The sequence below is a fragment of the Macadamia integrifolia genome, chromosome 6, assembly GCF_013358625.1.
Source record: "Macadamia integrifolia cultivar HAES 741 chromosome 6, SCU_Mint_v3, whole genome shotgun sequence".
Taxonomy (NCBI): domain Eukaryota; kingdom Viridiplantae; phylum Streptophyta; class Magnoliopsida; order Proteales; family Proteaceae; genus Macadamia; species Macadamia integrifolia.
Window position 1 is genome coordinate 11,677,553 of NC_056562.1, and position 18,504 is coordinate 11,696,056.

The 18,504-nt window shown below is 39.2% G+C and overlaps 2 protein-coding genes across 2 annotated transcripts; one reads left to right on the top strand and one right to left on the bottom strand.

Annotated features, from left to right (window-relative positions):
* Positions 1-1,412: 1,412 nt before the first annotated feature.
* Positions 1,413-2,102, bottom strand: LOC122082068. The gene has a single exon (XM_042649562.1). The coding sequence runs from the start codon at positions 2,100-2,102 to the stop codon at positions 1,413-1,415; it is 690 nt and encodes a 229-aa protein (XP_042505496.1).
* A 9,269-nt stretch (positions 2,103-11,371) lies between these two features.
* LOC122081889 (NEDD8-specific protease 1) lies at positions 11,372-17,231 on the top strand. Its single transcript, XM_042649267.1, has 2 exons — positions 11,372-11,524; positions 16,242-17,231. Exon 2 carries the CDS (start codon positions 16,264-16,266, stop codon positions 16,945-16,947), a length of 684 nt encoding a protein of 227 aa, XP_042505201.1. The 5' UTR covers positions 11,372-11,524; positions 16,242-16,263; the 3' UTR covers positions 16,948-17,231.
* Positions 17,232-18,504: the final 1,273 nt, after the last annotated feature.

Here is an 18,504-nt window from a genome sequence, read left to right on the forward strand (position 1 = left end):
AAAATTACCTGGCCCTCTTTTTTCACTTGACACTATAGAAATATTAAAATCGCCGATAACTGACCAAGGAATCGTAGAAGAAGCCTGCGACTCCAAGTCTAGCAATAATTGACGACAAAATAATTTAAAAGAGATAGCATGGACGAAAGATAGACCTATCTTGGTACCAGGCCAGCCGCAAAGAATGGAAATAAATTGATCCGATGAGGCTGAGACTACAGCGTGGGGCAAACCATTCTTCCATAAAATCCATAAATTAGGAGCTTTATTCTACCTACAATTATGGATGAAATCTATTACATACCTCAATTTATTAAAAAATAAAGAAGGGAAGCCACTTACTTGAACCATTGGTTCAGCCAAGCATAACACATCTGGATTATGCTCTATCAGGATCAAACGAAGGGCTCTTTTATCGGCGGCCTTCCTCATACCCCAAATGTTCCAGAAAAGAACTTTCATTGATCATTGTTTTGATGTGGTGCCCTTGTCAGTCTTCTTAGACTGATCGCTTTTTTTCTTTTGCTTACTGCCCATGGCCTTCACTGCTGTGATTTTCTCCCGCATAGCCGCTTCCCTGTCAATTAGCCCTACTTTTGAGTGCACAATGAAGACCATGCCCCTTGAATAGTCTGCTACAAGCAGAGATGAGACAATTATTTCCTCACGAGGCACCTCTAGGACTGGTAGCTGACAGTGTGATAGAGAAGCACCACCACGACCCCGACCATATAGGGAGATTCTTCTAGGCTGAGAGGAGTATCTCGCCTCCAAAACAGGAGCGCAGTCCTTTGTTTCTATGACTAAAGGGGCACTGGATACCTCCATGGGCAGGGAAGAGGGAACCGGGTCACAATCAGAAGAACCGCTTGATGATTCGTAACTAGAATCCAAATTAGACCCGTTGGATACCCCTTTATCCACCGAGATAGCTTGGTTGAGAGAGTTTGGGTCGTTGGCATCCTTCTTAGATTCATTTCCTAAAAAAAAATAGGATTCAGAGGAGAATATTCCAAAAATACTTGGATATCTCCTCCATTCACCATATGGTTGGGCACTCCACAATTTAAATCTTCCTTAGGTGACGCTCCACAATTAGAAACTTCCTTAAAAAGGGTTCCACAATTGGGAGGAGAATTATGCGTATGAGCTGGATTCTCATTCAAATTTTGAATCACTCTCTCTGAGTTCAACCCCACTTAGTCGACTCCGTCTTCAACATACACCACCCCTTGCACCACTGCAGTATTTTCCATGGCACTCTGCTCAGCATCATCAAGTTTCTTCTATCTACATGTTGAAACTAAATGGCCCACACATCGGCAATACCCACACTGTTCAATATTATCCTTATACACCACTTTTTGAAGAAAGCCGAAGACTTTGGATGTGCTAGGTTCAAATCTTTCGACTTAGACTTCGTCAATTCTCACAACAGATTCAAAAATATCAATTTCGACAAGGACCCTAGCTAAATACCCCATTATCCCTTGCCTGGTCCTTCGATCCAATGCCACAGGTCGTCTGACCGCTTTCACGATTGACAAGAGAACATTCTCGTGCCAATACTCGAGAGGGAGGTCTGGGAAACGAATCCAGACAATCTTTGTGAAAATCTGCTTCTCATGAATGTTGAAGTCAGGCTTCCAATGCTGAAATCGAATTAATTGTCCACCAATCTTGAGAGGACTTCTTCTCCATACCTCGGCTTTGTCACCTTCACAGTGAAATTGGAAGATCACAAAGCCCTTACCCAGTGGATGCATGACCACACCCTGACTGAGATTCCTTTTTTCTTTAGCCTCCATCCTCAAAGCATCGAGAGAAATAAGGAAAAAATTGACCTGTCCTATGAGAGAAAAATGAAAATTGTGTCTCTTGGCTTCATAATCTTGCTGGGGAATTATTATTGTGCAAATGTTTCCAGCCTGAATCAGTTCAGGAAAGGAATCGATAGCAGGCCATGATGAAACTCCTAACACCCTAGCATAGGAACGTTTTGGGGCTGTAGCTTCTGAAGTCCCACCAGGGTCAGGGGCAACAGGTCCAGGATCTAAAGGCTCCCTTCCACCACCATCATCATCCTCATCCTCCACCACCATCCTATTCTCCAAATTGCCAATCTCTCTCTCTTTTCTCTGCTCATCCTTCTGCACCTACACCAACCTATCAACATTTATTATGATAGATATGATTAAATTTAATTAATATTATATTTTGAAATCAGAATGAGAATTGATTTTAAATTAGAAGATCAGGTTGCATTTTAGTGTTCTTGAAAGTATGAGAGATTAGAATCTAGTTGTAAAAAATCAGTTTTTGCTCCTGTTTTGTTACAAAACAATCCTATTAAACATGTATCATATCATTGTTGTACACATCTTGTTGCATTGGATTTTCAAAAAGTATTATTATCATATGGTCCGTTTAATTGTAGTACATATCTATTCCCATATTATTGCCATTTCTAAATTTATACAGTTCGGAGTGGTAAAGTATTCAGCTTTTTTTTTTTTTTTTTTTGGTAGAATGTAAAGGATTCAGCTAAGTCACCAGATTGGCAACAGTTATGGAATTAGTTTCAAATAGCTCACATCTACACAATCTTTTTGGATGGGAATGAATTTGATGAGATAGAATTGGAATACCTACGATTGTTTGGAACCATTAAGATGAGCTAATCCTACCATCCACTCATTCATTCATTCAAGAATCAAAATGCTAATCGCCCCTCCCGCATTGCAACTCCAAATTGCCAACCCATCCCTCCCCCAAACCTCCATCTGATGGATTAAAAAGGGGGAAGTTGTAGTCATAGCCAGACCGCGAAGCTGGCACTCTCACCAGGTTGTGGGTCCTTTTGTCCTGCATCTTACCAATTTAAAAAAATAAATAAATAAAGGAAGAAAGAATTCTACCTGACAGAATACTATGTTATGGTTTTGTGGAGGAATTGAGATGCATCCTTCACCCATCTTATATGGGTTTTGGGCCAGTCTTCTTATAAGCTAATATTAATACTAACTTTTCATAATTTGGGCCCCATTTCTTCAAAAATGTTATAAAAGTATGGAATAAAAAAGCTACTCACTTGCATGTGTCTACGCCTAGACACAATAGGTGCAGAAAGATCATATTGACCCCTCACTAAAGATGCTGCTATGTGCCTTCCTTTGGCCTATGCGTTGCCGTGTACCTATGCCAGTAGTGTAGCATTCTCTTTCACAAATTACAGCTATATAGTTACCAAATGATTTCTCATTCCATACTTTAATATGTTTAATGGCTAACAAATGATTTTCATCTTTTGATAAAAAAAAAATGGTTTTTATTAATATTTTTTAAAAGTTAGTTATAAAGAAAAAGAAAAATGATTCCAAAGACTGGCTAAGAAAGATAGATTTAAGAAAGGAAAAACACACACAAACGTGACACATAGGGCCCGTTTTATAACGTTTCAAGAAATGCATTTCTACCATTTCTGTGTCAAGAAACGACAAAAATAGAACAAAAAGTGTTTGACAAAACTTTTCCATTTCACCTAATTACAGAAACGAAAATAGCAATTTATATCTATTTCTGGTTCAAAAAACAGAAACAACAGAACAAGTAGAACTTGTTTCATCATTTCTGGAAACTGACTTGTGGACCTTTCTTTCCCACAAACCCGACATTATTCCCTCGACACCGACATTCAAGCGTTCGATGCCCATTGAGTATAGACATTTCTCGACGGACTTGTGAGTCGATCGGAGCTGAGCGGATATCTAGGTTCTTCTCAAGGGCTTTGGAGGAATCAACATTGAGGGCTTCAAGTTAGAGAAGCTTCTCATGGAAGAGGACACCAAATAGATGGTAGACCCTGGGTTGATGGGGAGAGGAGTGGAAAAGCAAAGCCTCAGGAATCAACTTTTGGAGGAGTGTTTCAGGTGCAACCGACGGCTTTGACTTCGGCTTCATCAGTTGTGATTATGACATCATCAATGGTATCGGAAGTCAACTTCAGTGACGGCTCTAGCTGCGGCTCCGTCGAAGCGAAAGCATTATAGAGGAGTAAGACAACGGCCATGGGGGAAATTTGTGGCAGAGATCAGAGATCCGACGAAGAACAGCGCTAGAGTTTGGCTTGGTACGTTCGAGACAGCTGAGGAATCTCCTGCGCCAATTTATAAGAACTAGGGCAGAATTTGTTTTCATTTTCGTTTTTCAAAAACTTCTTACGTTCGAGACGGCTGAGGATCCAGGCAACTTCATCACTGGAGAAACAGGGTCTTAGGAGCTATTCGGTCATTCCTAGAGGGTGCAAGGAACGTGTTTTTCGCTGACGGTGTTGATGGTGGTGGTGGTTCAACTGAGAAGTGGGCGATGGAGCTATTTTGGTTGGCTTGGAAGATGGGGGATTGTGGATGTGTGGAGGAGGCGGAGTGGAGGTGGGGGACGACGTTGAACTTGCACAGGCTAGCTTTTATGACAGAGAAACGTTTCAAGAAACAAGAGGTTTATCAAACACCCAAAATTCCGTTTCTATTCCCAGAAACAGAAACTTTTGTTTCTACCGCATTTTGAAACAGAAACGGCAAAAACGTTATCAAACGAACCCATAGTTTGAAACCCGGCCTTAAGACATAATTTACCACTAAAACAAAAAGAATAAGAAACCAGGCCAACGAAAATCACCCAAAGAGAAGTGCTTCAATGGTGACAATCACCAAAAGAACCTCTCATAGGAGGCAACACATTGAGGCAAAGACAGATCAAACCCCTAGAAAAATAAATAGGGAATGAGATCCCTAGGTTGTAAAACCAGGGTACGAAGGTAGTGAGTCGTAGGGTCACTTCTACAAAAAGCAATCTCAGAACATTGCAGAGACTCATGTCACCAAAACTAAAGGAAGACACATTTGTTCTATTTCCTACGGCTATGTTTGGTAGCTAAGAAAAGAATACAAAAGACATAATAAGACAAAAGTTATGATTACACAATGATTTTTTTAAGTGTCTCACTTTCTTCAAATTTAATTTAATTTTTTTTTCTCTTTTTTTCTCTTCCTGTCTTCCAAACATATCCTAAAGGAAAACTCAGTCCCAAAGTTTCAATCTCATGAAAACCTACGACCAAAAGGAGAAATTTAGTGGACAGTTAAACCGGGTTGACCAGACCATCAACCTCTACGGTAATGGCTAAGAGGGAACGATACAAGAAAATGGGTAGGTTGAAAGAGCCAAACCCAAGAAATAACAAATCTAGAAGCACAAGCAACTAAAGAAAGGACTGCCCCAACCATGGATTTAGTGCATGGTATCGGAATGGGTATCAACCATCCCCAAAACCAATATGGTATTAGAAGGGATCACTAAATCCATGGTTGGAGTGATTATTGCTTGATAGATACAATAATCGCTTCTCAATCTTCACTTGAATTTTATATTTTATTTTTAGAGGTTGGCTCATGGAGAGGTTCGTACCAAGGATATCCTAAGAAAATGGAAGGACATCGATACAATATGCGGATTGTGTCATGACAAGCAGGACTCTATTGATCATATTTTCTTTATTGTGAATTTATTAAAAGAATTTGGGCTTCATGCCCTTTGGGATTGCGACTTTCTTTTGTTCCGATGATATTTTTTGAATATGGAGAATTAATTCCATTGATTCAGAGCATCTCTTCCCCCATAGTATCTATCAATTCTTCCAAGTCAGAAGAAAAAAAACAAAAAAAAGAATCACTCCATTTTATGGATGACACAATCTGGATTTCTGTAGATGAGACATTGTGCAAATCTTTTCGTTTTTTGAAGCTCCAATGCAATATGTTATTATGTACTTTATATATTATGTTCCCCGAGATATTTTACCAATTTTTTTTATCACCTTCATTTTTACATGCTATTATTTGTGGAACCATAGGAACAATGTGCTTTTTAACCAAGATAAGCCTAATCCCCTTCTGATTGTTCACTCGGTGAAACAATGGACTGATCAAGCAAACAATCTTTCTACATCTACCCAGGTGATCTCAATCCATGAGACTTCCCCTCCTCCTCCCCCAGTATCTTCCCATCATGATCACATCTATGATAGTATGTGTGGGAGTCACTGATAAGACCAATACTATCTCAACTTGGGACTATTGCTTAATTGATAAAAATAATGTATTTTTTTATTTAATGTTGATTAAATGATGATAAGAAGCACCATTGAAGCATATCTTAGAGGGCTGCTCATGAAGTGAAGCATGCACTGGCCACGGGATGGAACCATGGGGAGATCTGGGCTGATTCTGCCAATCTACAATCTTTTTTGACTGAACCATAGGAATTGCATTTGGCCTCTTAAAGAAATTCCTCTTTTTGTGGATGTTCATAATTTGTTGTCTAAACTTAACATCTGTCTAAAACCAACTAATAATGTTGTAAGACTCTTGAAACACTTAAGCTTTTTAGGTTCTCACTAAGAGAATTTCTCTTTCTACTCATCAATCCTACAATGATGTATATTCAATCCTTTACAATTAATGAATTTTAATTTTCTTCTGATAAAAAAAAAAAAAAAAACAATTCCTGAGCTAGAGCACCATGGTTCTAAAAAAATGGAATGGAGCGATCAGTATGGACTGAATCAGAATGGTATTGGCCTTAATCAATCCCCGATCATCAACCTTGACATTTTCGATCCCAATCCACATGTATGGTCTAAGCTTAATATATTAATAGAAATTGATTAAGAAAAAAAGGAATAAATCTATCTGATAAGATCGATCCAAGTCAATCCAAACCGACATTAGAACGATATAACCCTTGACCGATCTTGTGACCATTCTCGAGTTGTAGAACCTTGAGAGCACTGCAATGGCCTCAGACCCTTAGCTTCCAAGAGGGCCACCGGTTGCCTGAGAGCTCAAGCAAGCTTTACACTTGGCGGCAAAGAAAAGTCCCACGTGTTGGCTTGTTGGACGCATAGTTAGTAAAATACGCATATTATACGTGTATAATACATGCATCTGAACATTTAATTCAAAAGTTCGTAATTTGGCGTATCAATCTAAAAAAACCGTTCAATACGTGGATTTTAAAGATAACCGTATTATAACGTTCAATACGTGGATTTTAAAGATAACTGTATCATACTGTAGACACCGAATTTTGTCACCCCCCGGCAATGATGACAATATGAAGGATTACATGTTGGATATTTTAGACTTGGAGAATTTTCAAACTTAGAGTAGGAAATGACCATTTTTTCCCATAAACTTTCAAGAGAAAATGTTTTCAAAAATTTGATGTTGTGGATTATTGATGTTTGTCCACCTCGGCCTCCAATAGGCCATGCTGCACCTCGGCCTCCATCAGGCCGTGCTCCACCTCGGCCCCAATCAGGCCGTGCTCCACCTCGGCCCCAATCAGGCCGTGCTCCACCTCGGCCTCCATCAGGCCGTGCTGCACCTCGGCCTCCATCAGGCCGTGCTCCACCTCGGCCTCAATCAGGCCGTGCTCCACCTCGGCCTCAATCAGGCCGTGCTCCACCTCGGCCTCAATCAGGCCGTGCTACACCTCGGCCTCCATCAGGCCGTGCTCCACCTCGGCCTCCAATAGGCCGTGCTGCACCTCGGCCACCAATAGGCCGTGCTCCACCTCGGCCTCCATCAGGCCGTGCTCCACCTCGGCCTCAATCAGGCTATGCTCCACCTCGGCCTCCATCAGGCCGTGCTGCACCTCAGCCTCCATCGGGCCGTGCTCCACCTCGGCCTCCAAAAGGCCGAGCTCCACTTTGTCCAAAAGCAAGGCCTTTTGGACAATCCTATCTAGTTTTAATCCCACATCGAAAATTTGAGAAAATTTCCCCAAGTCCCATGGTTATAAAAACAACCCTTCCCCTCTTCCACGAAAAGGAGGAAAAATTGAGAATTTGGGAGAGAGGATGGCCCCATTAAGGTTTTTGGCTAACTTCTTCCCTCTAAAATCAAACATTCTCCAAGTTTTAAAGTTTAATACATTAATCCTTCATTGAGCCGGGAGATCTTATCCAGTTCGGTTCGATTTGGGGACTCAAAGCACAAGGGTTATCTCTCCTTGTTCCTTGATTAAAGCCGGCTTAATGTATTTTTCCTCTCCTAATTGCAGTTTAGAGCTAGCTTATCTAATGTAATAAATTAATTCCTAATTGATTTATTTAGATTAATTATGCTTAATTAGTATCAATTTGGTTCAATACGGTTTATTAGATGTAATTTGATTTATTCAGGTCCAATTAAGGGGTATTTAGGTTTAATTATTTTTTAAGCATGTTTACCTTTGATTTGGTTTAGTTTTTAAATTGCTTTTTGTTCTTTTAATCTAGGACCTTAGATCAGAATCTTATATGTAACCTAATTCTTCTTCTTCTTCCTCCTCTTTTTCTCTTCTTCTTCCCTGCTGCTACAACCGAACTGCAGCCGCACCTTTCTCTTCTTCTTCCCTGCTGCTACAACCGAACTGCAGCCGCACCTCTCTTTTCCTTCCCTGCTGCTGCAACCGAACTGCAGCCGCACCTCTCTTCTTCTTCCCTGCTGCTACAATTGAATTGCAGCCGCACCTCTCTTCTTCTTCCCTGCTGCCGCAACCAAACTGCAGCCGCACCTTTCTTCTTCTCTTCTTCTCTTTTCCTTCCCTGCTGCTGCAACCCCTAACCAGCAGCGACCGAGCCGCACTAACTCCTCCTCCTTCTTCTTCTTCTTCTTCTTCTTCTCTTCTTCCCTTTTCCTTCCCTGCCACTGTTACCCCTAACCAGCAGCAACCGAGCCGCACTAACTCCTCCTCCTCCTTCTTCTTCTTCTTCTTCTTCTTCTTCTCTTCTTCCCTTTTCCTTCCCTGCCGCTGCGAGCCCTAACCAGCAGCGACCGAGCCGCACTGACTCCTCCTCCTTCTTCTTCTTCTTCTTCTTTTTCTTCTCTTGTTCTCTTTTCCTTCTCTGCTGCTGCAACCCCTAACCAGCAACAACCGAGCCGCACTAACTCCTCCTCCTTCTTCTTCTTCTTCTTCTTCTCTCCTTCCCTTTTCCTTCCCTGCTGCTGTAACTGGCAGCAGCCGAACCCCCCTCTTTCTTCTTTTCTTCTTCTTCTTCTCTTCTCTTCTTTTTCTCCTGCAGCAGCAACTGAACCCCCCTCTATCTTCTTTTCTTTTTCTTCTTCTCCTTCTTATTTTATTTTCTTGTTTTTTTTTGTTATTTCTTTAATTTGCTATTAGATAGTCCATATTTGTAATCCCCCCAACCTATTTCATTTCTATGTGGAATCTTTCCCTCCTTTTTTTATATTTTATTTTTCTTTTATCCATTTTGGTTTGATTTCAGGCCTATAATGTATCTAGTCCTAGAACTTAGGTTTGGGATTCCCCTAATTTTGAAATTTCAAATCAAATGATTTCATTTTATTTCCCTCTAAATAATGTATGGGACGTAGTTTAGGGCGTGTTTAGTTTAGGATGGGCGTGGCTGGCCCCTCAAACCGGTTCATAGCACTAGGTGCGTGTTGGGGATTTGGGTTTTCCTACTATCTATCTTTTGTACTCCAACATTCACTTGCATTAGTGTAGTACTAATTTAGATTAATTAAAGTAACTTAGTTAATGTAATTAGTCATTTCAACTGTTGTTTATTTAATTGTGTTTCGTTAATTTAGCTTTTTAAATTAAGCTTATTTAATTAGCGTAACCATTTCATCATTTGCATCATAACCTAGCTAGCATAATTTAAACACTTGGTTTAGGGTTTTCATATGTCATGCTTAGATACCTAGATTAGGGTTTTCTGTGACCTAGATTTAGGACTAGTTAGTAGGGTACAAACAAACTTTGATCAAACAAAAAGAGACCGCCCTTCAGGTCGGGCAGACTGGGTGCCTAACACCTTCCCAGTCTGTCACTTGACATTTGTCCAGAATCTTGGTGCAAACCAGCCTTATCCATCAGAGTCATTAGTCTCTCTCCCTTGATTGGGGGAGACATTTATAGGTCCTAGACCCTTTCTAGTTGGCGACTCCCTTTTACCCATAACGTGTATCCCCCCCTTGGCATTTGATGACCAGGGGATACTATCTCATCTCATTAGGGTTGAACCCTAGAGCATGTGTACACGCCTTACGCTCCATATGGCGATCCCCGGGCGGGGCGGAGGTCCATGGTACCTACATATACACGAATAATACATTACATACTCAATAAAACTTTTGGGTTCAAAAAAAAAAAAAAAAAGAGATTAACCCAAATGGGCCAAATCCTAATTCCCAACCCTTGTCTTCTATCAGGAACCCTAATTGATCGAAACTATAACCCTTCTTCTTCCCTCATCTAAGTAAACCAATAAAAGGAGGAACCTTTGCCCAGTCACCCCTTCTCCTCCATCTCCGTTCTCGGTAGCTAGCGACCGAGGGCGATAGGTAAGACATCAATACCCCCTGCTCTCATTCTCTTACCCATTTCTCTTCCCATTGATTGTTGAAAACCCAATCAACACTTCCTCTTCTCTATCTCTCTTCCCAGTGGTAGTTGAAAATCCAATTGAGGGTGATTGCATCTGCAAATAATTTTTAACAAGAAGCAAGAAATATTCAAAAGAAATGACTCACATGGACAAAGATGGCCAAGGGTGGGATTTTCCAAAAGGGGTTGAAATGAAAACCTTTATAGGAAATTTAGCATATAAACGCTATTTGAATTGGACCGACAATTATTGATAAACATAGTTGTAGATGGACAATATAAAGAATTAGAAAGAGGGAAATGACATGGGTGTTCTCCTCCCTCTCTTCTTGCAATATTGCATCTAAGAAATCAAAGGAGTTGAAGGGAGGAGGCTATTGAGCCTTAAAATTGATCCATGACTGGTTTTAGATTGTACCCCCATGGAAATTTCAAGAAAATCCAAGCGAATCTCTGGGATGAACGATTGCAAATACTTATTCTCCATCTTCTTGAACCTTGTTTTTCGTACCAAGAAGAAGAAGAGAACATGTAAAAATTACGAGACGGGATGATGTTTAATATTAAATGTAAAAATTCAAAAGAATGGGAAATGATTTCCAATTGAAAAATCAGATTAAATTTTAGTCTTCATAAAAGCATGGTAGATTAGAATTTAGTTTCAAACAATCATTTTTAGTATCAGATTTTTGCTTCCAGATTTTTACAGAGCAACCGTATTAAACACGTGTTAAACACGTACCGTATCATTGCCGTAGGTGTTTTATTGCAACAAATTTTTTGAAATGTATTATTACCATATGATCCATTTAACAGCCGTACGTATCTATTCCTGTATTATTGCCATCTCGGAACTTACTATGGTTGGACGTACGCAATGGAAGGATGATTTTTACATCCTCTCATATGGGCATGCTTTGAAAATCACCAGATATTTCCTTCTGATCGTCCTTCCACTCTCATTCCCCACTCTCTGAGATTCTCAAGCCCTAGGCCAAAACGTTTTCAGTTCCCTCCATTGGCAACTCAAAGGCTAGTGGGGAAGAAGACGAAGATTAAATTAAAGGTTTGAAAATTTTCTTCCATCAACGTATTGCGTCCAGTTGATTCGCAGATCAGTATTTGTGTGCTTAATGATTATCTTTGACTGATTCAATCTTGCAAATGCTTTGTTCTTTGTTTTGGTTTGAATATTTTGATTTAGATCCCCTGTGGTTTTCATTCTTTTATTGTCTTCTTTTACTTTACCTTTGAGTTTCATTTAATACGATGGAGGAATCTTAGCTAATAATTCTCTGTCTCTTGGATTCATGGGGAAGGAGAAGTATTTATTCATCAAATGCCATTGGTTTAGGATGAGAAAAATATTTCATATTTTTACTCTTCTTTCTGAGAGGACTTCATATTGAACTTTTAATTTTGGTAATATTCTTAGTTTTCCTTGGACAGTAGCTGACTTTTCGGCGGAATTCATCTTGAACCCAAAATTAATCCAAGATAGGTATTACGTCAATCATAGGCTGCAATTTTAACCTTTCTTAGTGAATCGTGGCAGCCATTTCACAGTATCTCCAATGGGCTCATAGAGTGCCATTATTAAGCAGAAAAATGACTTCCACCCAAATTCTCCTATACATTTGTTGATCTGAACTTGATTTAATTTATTAAATGTTCCAATTCCTGTTACCAAAACATTGAGGACAAGTTTTTTTGATCCTATGCCACCAAATGATACTTTCATCCCCATCATTATGATGCCGCAGAAATTTTTCTCCAAGCTCTGTCACCCCCAAAGATGGAACAGAGAATAAAGAGAGATAATATATCAGATGCCCAGTTTGTGTGGCTTAAATCAGAGTCTAGTCACGACCTTATAGATTGGTTCCCTCTATTTGTGAGGCAAGTTTTCTTTTGTAGCCTATAGGTGAAAAGGTCCCACCGAGTTAGAGAAAGGAAGGCTGCCAACTTGCAACCAACGGAAGGAGCCTACTCTTCAACTCTTTGAGGTTGTTCACTTCCTCTGTCCCAGAAATGTCACACTCACTAAAACTAACCTTTACGAAATGTAGTTAACAATTGGAAATCTGTTGTCTATATGATCAGAGACAGATTAGAAGACTACTTTTACCAAAACAAAAAAAAGATTAGAAGACTACTGAAATTATCTAGTTCTGACACAGATTCGTATTACAGTTTTTACCACCTCTTCTGGAATCACAAATTGAACATGGATTGCAGAAAACTGAGCAAACATTTCCCATAATCTACATCTGACTCAGCAATGCTTCTTGTGGAAAGTTGAATTTACTCATCACCCTACACTTCTGTAAATGCTAGTCAGGATAATCTGCTTAGAGATCCTATATAGAGATGCTTGAGATAAAGATGAAATTAAGAGAAAAGGATATTCTTTTCATCCCAAGGATCAAAGCATTTAACCCATATCAGGGAAGGAAAACCTTCTTTCCAGTTACAACCCATTTCCAACCCATAATTTTAGTGATTGCTCTAGTAGACAAAATTTACGTAGAAGGTTTCGTAGTGAATGAGGGAATCTGGACAATCCTCAATATGCTCATGTTCTGCTCAGAAATAAGTAGAATTATATATATACTTACCTGGAAAATCTTGAAGGACTCATGAATGGTATAGGTGGTGAAATTTCTGATAAATTACCTGGAATTTAGTAGTGTGCTTGGTGGATTCCTTGGTAGAAGAGTGAATTATGATCAGGGATTTTGGTGGATTCCACTACATTACTGCTCTATTATCCATTCTGTCTTCTCTTGCTTTAATTAAGTTTCACAGGTCAGTTTCTACTAGTTCACTCCATTGGGGCACCTCCGTTTCACTAAATCTTATGGTTCTGCTCTCTGTTTTGCAATCCTGCTTATACTAGACTCTAGCTGGATTTTTCTGGTACAGGATTAGTCTTCATAATTTTAATGCCCACTGATGCATATCGTTAAATTCTGATGAATTCACTGAGCTCATTCCTGTTTTTTTCCATTGTTAATGTTTTCCATACTTGCACAAAAAAGACTGGTATTATTATCAATTAGGAAGCAGTACTGCTACATCAGCTAGGTAGCTGTGATATAAGGTTAGATCACATGGACTTAATCGCAGGCAGGATCAGAAAATGTGGCTGAATAGGGAGAAATTTAAGTACTCATTAATCAAAGCTCAAATGAGCCACAAAGCTGGTCAAATGAAGGCTGTGATGGTCTTACATAAACCTCCAAAGATGGCTGATTACAGGCCTTGTGCTGGCAGCGACGGGTAAGAGAAAAAAACTTGCCCAGAAATTAGGGTTTGAGGGTTAATGGAAGGACACCTGCAGCAGAAAGAGGATGCCTCTGCTGGTCTTGAAAAGTGATTGAGTGCCCCTTTTGGTCCTTATCCCTTAAAAGGGCCCTGGAATCTAATTTTAGGTTTGGAAGATCTGAAGCTAGGTTAACAATCAGGAAAATTTTAGAAACAAGGCTGCAGAGTCGGGTCTGATCTGCAAGTCGAAGGTGCCTTTTGGGAACCCTAAGATAACACCAAAAGCCTGGTGGATGAAGGTCAAGGGATGCTGAGATAAGGGGCTCAAAATGTGCCCAGAAGAATTCACCTTAAAGCTGTTGCAGGCTCCTCCGTCCTTCAGCACAACAGTAGCTTTTCTGGTTGGTTTTGATCTTTGGAATGGCAATCAATTACACTCTTCATAACCTCACAACACTCAAAGGTATAAAATAAATCAAAAGGAAAAGATAGAAAATGGAGGAAGGGAAGAAGATGAGAATGGGGGTAGGGGAAGGCTATCTCAGCCATGTGTATGATGGAGGGCTGGTAGGGGAAGGAAGAAAATCCTAAGAGAACTCAGAGTTGCAGGGGAGTAAGAGAAGATATTGCATAAGGGGGAGGGGGGAAAGGAGGTCACACGACCAAGTCTTGCACCATACTCGGCACCAAAACATTTAATTCAATTCATTCTAAAAAATATCTGTCTAATAACTTGCGTTACATGCCTGTATATAATATACTGAAATTAAAACTTGCCTAATTAAAATCTAAATTTGAAATTAGCAACTCCTAATTACTTCCTAAATCTTAGACTAATAAAATAGAAAGATAGTAAAACTAAAATTGGAAAGTTCTACTTGTCTAATAGCTATCCAATATAAAAGATTGCAAATGTTCTCCCAATAAAATAAAATCCTAAAGATCTTAATGAATCCAAAAATCCAATCGGACCCAATTTGTCTCAGTTGAGATTGCCCGAAGGGGTCAACCTGGTTCAGCCTCAATTCTGCATCAGTATCTCACCCAAAGGTCTCTCACCTCACTGTTTCTCACATCTTGACATTGCATAAAGCAAACAATTTTTATTAATCAAAGTCTAAACCATTACAATCGATTCTGGCCTCTATATCAGCTCCAAAGCTGATTACAAATAAGAAACTAGAAAATTAGGGAACTTAACTTCTGAAAATAAAAATTCTAAAATTCTGGACTATCTCTACTACTAAAAATAATACATTGTGAACTGAGAGACAATAAATAAGGGAACAAAAGATACTTCTAGACTAAAGACTAATTGCAACCTAGTGATTGACCAAATCAACCCACTAAAGACAAACTACAGTTAGACAAAGGGAATCAAAGTTTCTAACACTGTTGGTGCACCCATTGATGGCTGAACTGAATGGCCTTCTAGAGGTTTCACTTGAAGACAAAAATAGAGGAACAATGCTTCCAACAACCAGCTGGTTTGATGTGGTCAAACCAAAACCGGATCTTGGACAGAATTGAACCAAGTATTGGCCAGCTTGTGCTCTCCTTTTGACAGGACTATCTGCATCAAGCTGTTATCCGTTTCCTAACTAGACATAGAAAAAGAGAAATCAGCGACTTGTCTTTCCTATTTCTCCTTTCTTAACAGCAGTACTTATCACTCCTTAACAAGTAGGGCGGGAGGGAAAGATCCCATTTCAGTTTTTTTTCTCTTGGCTAGAACTGCTGAAGTTCCAAGAGGAAATGAAAGAATAGCTGGACTATAAGTGTGAAGGTAGTGGCATAGGCTGCCATTTGACAAAAAAAATTGAATTCCTCAAACCTGTCAATAGCCAAAGGCAACAATTGAAAGAATTTCTGATGACAAACTAATTTAAAGGAACCTATTGTTGTTCCAATGAACCCAAAAGTTCTTGCATCAGAACAATGAAAGCATCATAATTTCTAGAGCTGGATCTTTGAAAATTAACACTGTAGGCACCCCTGAAGAGAGTGTAAAATTAATAAATCACTACAGCATACTTATTTTAGGATGTTCTCTTCTTTCTTTTCTTCTTTTGAATCAGATCACTACTATCTCATCATTTTCAGCCTTAGTTTAAGATGATCTCTTTTTCTTTTTTTTTATTATAAATTCAGCAATGCATAGGTGACCAGCAATGTGCGAGTGAGGGATCCAATCAGCAATCGTACTCTTTTTTTCCCTCCCTTCGAAAGTAGAAAGAACTCAATAACATGTAACCACTTCTGATTACGAGTTCAGATGGAGGGACCCTTTGGTGTTATAAGTGCATTCAACCAGTGGTTTTCTGTATCTGACTGAAAGACATTGCAAGTTTATGTAACCTGCATATCTTGTTGAATTTAAGCATTTCTTCATTCTTTAGTGTTCCCATAAGTTTGCTATTGCTCAAATTATTTGATTTTTTTTGCTGACTAATGTTCATATTTGAAATTCCAATAATATGGTTCTAGCCTCATCTTATTTTAATTTCATTTGCCAGGTTCTTGAAACTGATTTGTCAGATGGGTTCACTGAAAGACAATGAGAAGATCCTTAACTACAATGATGTTATATTGAGGAGATTGGATTTAGATATTCTAAGGGGCCCATATTTCCTCAATGACCGCATTATAGAGTTTTATTTCAGCTATCTCACTTCTTGCTATCCCTCAAAAGACATCCTTCTTGTTCCACCTTCAATCTCCTTTTGGCTTACAAATTGTCCAGACCCAGAGAGCCTTAAAGATTTCACTGAACCTCTCAAGCTTCCTGATAAGAAGCTCATTATATTTGTTGTCAACAATAATGATGATGTGACCATGGCTGAAGGTGGTACTCATTGGACCCTGCTTGCATATGAGAGATCTATGAACGCTTTTGTGCACCATGATAGCATGGCCGGATCCAATAGCTTACATGCCAAGAGGCTACGGAAATCTTTGCTTGGGGTTTTAGGTTCCTCTTGTTCAGATTCTTGTCACTATTTGGAATACACTGATACACCACAACAAAGGAATGGTTATGATTGTGGTTTGTATGTTTTATCCATTGCAAAAGTGATATGCCATTGGCATGGAAGTGTTGGGTCCAAAGATAGGGATGCACTGTGGTTTTCTACTTTGAAAGAGCAGGTGGTTCCATCAGCAGTGGCCAAGATGCGGAGTGAGATTTTGAGCCTCATTAGAGATCTGATGTTGAAGAACTGAAGAAGTCTGGTGACTTTAGGGAGTAGTGAAAATAGTATGCGTAGTGTGTCCATAGCATGGAACATTTACTGGTTTGGAGGAGAATTCTTTATAGAATACATGTTCTACCTTGTATGTGTATGATTGTAACACTTCAAAGTTCACTGGGTTTGATTTAACTCCTAACAATCTCTTCTTGTATTCAAATATAACAAGTATTTCTACAGCCTTTCTTTGGACGATGTAACCCTAAACATTTACAGAAGACTACCCAAAGCTCATGATGGAAGTTTCAATTTGGAGCACTTTCTTTTCCTTTTTTTTTTTTTTCGATAACAGAGTGAAGAACAAAACCCTAAAACACAGTAATATTTACAATGTGTTCCGAAACTAAAAAGAGAAGATTTCTGTAGCATGGCTTTGTGTGCCAATACTCAACAAACCGAACTGCAGTGAACTGAAAGAACTATTTTTTGATTTTAGTACCTCATATTCATTGTCCTTGAGGGATGTTCCGTTTTTGTAGGACATGTAACTTTTTGTCCGAACCCAGTTTTTTGTTATAAACCTAACATTGATGTGGTACTTCTACTAGAAGATATTATTTTTTGAGTGATCGGGGAAACATCTTTTTTCACTAACCTAAACTCTTATAATGATGTGATTTTTTTCTTATCTATGTAATCGACTTAATTTTATTTTTCTCTAAAAAAAAAAAAAAAAAAAAATATTGGACTTGGACAGAAAATGATATCTCTTAAGAAAGGCATACCAATGCACGAGGCTCTCAGATGTGTGAGGTGATACGAGGAGTGAGAACTATGAAGTCTTACCCTGAGAATGTGAATGACTGTTTCAACTGCTTGACCATCAAGTCACAACATTTATACTTTACTATTGGATCAAATAGGTCCCTTAAAAAAGTGACATCCCTATTCCCTAAAAGTTGGGTATATATATTCAAAAGAGGAGGAGAGACTGCTAAGTTGGGTATATATTCAAAAAGAGGAGGAGAGACTGCTATGGAAACTCCTACAACCGGTTCAGGAAGCAACTGCAGCAGATCCTGTGAAGCAAACCATCGGGCCACCACTGATGATGATCTTCTCTCTATTAAAGCTATTTTATAAGTTTTCTATGATTGTCTGGCCTATAAATTAGTTATAGTATGAGTGGTTTGTCTTTGAGTACAGTTGGGTTGCTGACCTTTTTGTTCAGAGGAATCAGTACATCGCATGGCTCTAAGGCGCTTGAGGGCTGATGCTAAGAAAAAAAATATTTAAAAAAAGAGATATACACATAAAAAAATCCCTCCCCTCGTTATAGATACTTTTTACATAAAAATTCTAACCATATAGATGCTTCCTCTCCACTGTTTTGCTAATCCCATAGAGGAGTTGGGAGGACCTCTTGAGGCTGATGACCATCAAAGCACATATCAAAAACCATCTGTTCAAGGCTTCTCCGAAGTAAAGACTATCACGATTGTGATCCCGAAACACTCACAAAACGGTATCCATTTGGGCGATTGAGTTTCAAGTTTGAAAGAGTTGAGGAGCGAGTATTTGCCATTCATAA